The following is a 3,444-nucleotide window of genomic DNA, read 5'->3' on the forward strand; positions in this document are numbered from 1 at the left end:
CCGTTGATTCAAGGCTACATGATACTATCCTTCTTTGACTAGAGACAAGTTACGTAATTGAAGACTGCAATCCGACCCTTATAAATACCATGCATAACTCCTCACTCTTTAATCACATTGCACAACGATAAGGGGAGACAGTGAGACACTGATTTTATCCAGGAGTTGGTTTTGATTAATATTCTCACTTAGTTAACCCAATAGCCTGTAATTAATGGGGTCGTCACCAATCTCCCTACTGTTTCAGGTAAAAAGATTGGAACCAGAACTTGTAACACCGGCAAGTCCAACACCTTGTGAGCAAAAGATACTCTCAGAAATAGATAACCAAGAAGCCCTTAGATGTCAAGTTCCATTTATATGGTCTTACACCAGCAACCCTTCTTCGAAAGAAATCGACCCCGTTCAGGTAATTCGGGATGCCCTAAGTAGATCATTAGTGTATTACTACCCTTTAGCTGGTAGGGTTAGGAAAGGGCCTAACAAAAAGCTTATGGTAGACTGCAATGGAGAAGGTGTCTTGTTCATAGAGGCCGATGCTGAAGTCACGCTCGAGCAGCTCGGAGACACTCTTCAACCCCCTTGTCCACTCTTGGAGGACTTCCTGTATGATGTTCCAGGCACATATGACATTGTTGGCACACCTTTGCTGGTAGTTCAGGTGACTACGTCGGCTTCATTAGTTCATTCATGCATGTAATCAATTAATGTGTACGTCTGGATTTAATTTAATTAAGTACTCCCTCTAGACACCTTAGATAGAAGAGCATGCAAGCATATATATATATATATATATATATATATAGAGAGAGAGAGAGAGAGAGAGAGAGAGAGAGAGACTCCGTCATGCATGTACTCATAGGATTAGTTAGTTAGAGCATACATAATAGCTCTACAAAATAAAATAATTTTGAATTAAGACACTAATCTTAGTAATCTATTCCACTACTCCTAAATGTAATTGTATTGTTAAAAATATTAATAAATTTGGATAGGCTAAAACCAAATCTAACATGAGAATTAAAATAATTATGATAGGAAACAAATAAAAAAAAATAGAAACTCCAAAACAGTTGGAAATTGGCCGATTTCTTTTAAAAAAATTATTTTTTTAATTATTTTTATATATTATTTTGTCATTTAGTTCTCATAGAACTTTACCTTTAAAAAAGTGCCTATAGAACTTTGGCTCCCTTTAGGATTAGTTTTTGGTTTTAAAGTAATCGTTTATTCAATATTATGGTGTCATCTTTTTATTTTTATTTTTATGGTGTCATCTTTTGGTTTTAAAGTAATTGTTTATTCAATATTATGGTGTCATCTTTTTATTTTTATTTTTATTTTTATGGTGTCATCTATTGGTTTTAAGTAATTGTTTATTCAATATTATGGTGTCATCTTTTTATTTTTATTTTTATGGTGTATTCGAATTATACAAGTAAACTTGTTTTTTTATTAGTTACTAGGTACCCTATAATTAGTTCTAAGGAGACCTTTAGGAGAAGAGATATTCAGTTTGTTTGTTATTTATTTATATATTTAATAAGGATTAGTTGTGGGACTCACACTGTATTGGACTTCAACGATCTGAACCATTTATTTTTCAAGTTGCACCTTATAGATTATTCTTGCAATACATTAGCAAAATCAGAAATATTTGTGAAATATAATTAAGTTCAAATAAATTGACGAATACTTTGTTTTAAATAAAATAACGAAATTTGATTGTGATAATTAAATAGGCAAACAATTTCGAATTGAGTTAAATTTTTGTAAGGATGATATATGAATCGAGACTTATAAAATAAACAATTTGAATTGTTGAAGTTCGATATGGAGTGAGTCTCACAACTAATCTCCATTTGTTGAAAAAAATGAGGATCATTTCCCTTCAAGGGTCTGTAAGTCCAATATATGTGTTATTTTGTAAGAATATATATATCATAAATCAATTATACAATGCGAAGGCATCGGTTTCAGTTCCACACCATAATTTTTCTGTGTAATTGATAAAAAATTGTCTGTAATTAATTTAGGTGACCCGTCTGAAATGTGGAGGTTTCATATTTGCACTGCGCTTCAACCACACGATGTTTGATGGAGTTGGGCTTGCTCAGTTCTTGAACGCAGTCGGGGAGATTGCACGAGGTGCACATGCACCATCAATCCCACCTATTTGGGAACGAGAACTCTTGAATGCCCGAGAGCCGCCACAGGTTACGTACATGCATCACGAGTACGGGGACGAGAATGAATCTCAGGCAGGCTCCGTCATTGCGTCCATGGATCAGCCAGACCTCGTCCAGCGGTGTTTCTATTTCGGTCCTAAGGAGATAAGGGCTGCTAGGAAACATCTTCCACCAAACCTTAGCAATACTTGCACCACATTTGAGTTGATAACAGGGTGCTTGTGGAAATGCCGAACAATTGCACTTGCAATGAATCCGAACGAGGTTGTTCGAGTTTCGCTAGTCGTCAATGCACGTGGAAAGTGCAACAATCTCAATGTTCCTTCGGGATTCTATGGCAATGCAATTGGATTCCCGGGTGTGGTTTCAACAGCCGAACTCTTGTGTAACAGTCCACTGGAATACGCAGTGGAGCTGGTGAGGGAGGCAAAAAATAAGATGAATGAAGACTACATAAAATCAGTGGCAGATCTTTTGGCATTGAGAGGATGGCCTCCACTTACATTGGCAGGGAATAACTTCATACTGTCGGATAACACGCGCACCGGTGTGGGAGAGGTTGATTTCGGATGGGGAAGGCCAATAATTGCCGGACCTGCCAAGTCCGTCAATTTGATCAGCTTTTATGTTCGGGACAGTAATCAAGAAAAAGATTATAAAATTCTGGCACCAATGTGCTTACCCTTCTGGTGTATGGAGAAGATTGAGCAGGAGCTAAAAAGGATAACTATGGAGCCTGTGTAGGTTATATCGAAACAAGATTCAAACACTTGCCTTGATGCTTAATTACGTGTTGCTGGATTTTTACATATTTGGGTTATGCTAATTTCTCTGAGTTTTATTATTATTATTTTTTTATTTTTTATTTTTTATTTTAAATTTTATTTTCTACCATATACACAAATAGAAATCAATAAGGAGATAGGGAGCCAAGGCACGGAGGTGTATTTGGTTCTTTCTCCTGGTAGGTAGGGGGTTGCTGTAAACAAGATTGACGAATAATATAATTGAACCATATATTTTCACAAAGGAGAATACAAATAAGAAAAGAGGGAAGAAAGAAAAATCTCTACAACTCACACAGAGTCTGGAACTCTCCCAAAACTCACGTTCTCCACTCAAAGTGATGGCCTCCTTTGAACCTCTCGACTCTGCAAAGTAACTTTCACCCACTAACTCCAACTGTCATGTCCACCGTTTGCCTATAAAATGGCACTGAGACAAAGTATAAAATGGCACTGAGCCAAAGCAAAAT

General features: G+C 36.4%; 1 protein-coding gene across 1 annotated transcript; it reads left to right on the forward strand.

Moving 5' to 3' along the window:
- Positions 1-214: 214 nt before the first annotated feature.
- LOC137709733 (alcohol acyl transferase 1 allele GSa-like) lies at positions 215-2,962 on the forward strand. The gene is made up of 2 exons (XM_068448716.1): positions 215-661; positions 2,037-2,962. Exons 1-2 carry the CDS (start codon positions 215-217, stop codon positions 2,931-2,933), a joined length of 1,344 nt encoding a protein of 447 aa, XP_068304817.1. The 3' UTR covers positions 2,934-2,962.
- Positions 2,963-3,444: the final 482 nt, after the last annotated feature.

This window comes from Pyrus communis, chromosome 12, assembly GCF_963583255.1.
Source record: "Pyrus communis chromosome 12, drPyrComm1.1, whole genome shotgun sequence".
Lineage (NCBI taxonomy): Eukaryota > Viridiplantae > Streptophyta > Magnoliopsida > Rosales > Rosaceae > Pyrus > Pyrus communis.

What these genes read in the sequence shown, in the direction of transcription:
- LOC137709733 (XM_068448716.1), top strand. Translation starts at nt 215, where the DNA reads ATGGGGTCGTCACCAATCTCCCTACTGTTTCAGGTAAAAAGATTGGAA. An exon ending in CACCTTTGCTGGTAGTTCAG is followed by an intron (nt 662 to 2,036) that starts GTGACTACGTCG and finishes TAATTAATTTAG; the next exon opens with GTGACCCGTCTGAAATGTGG.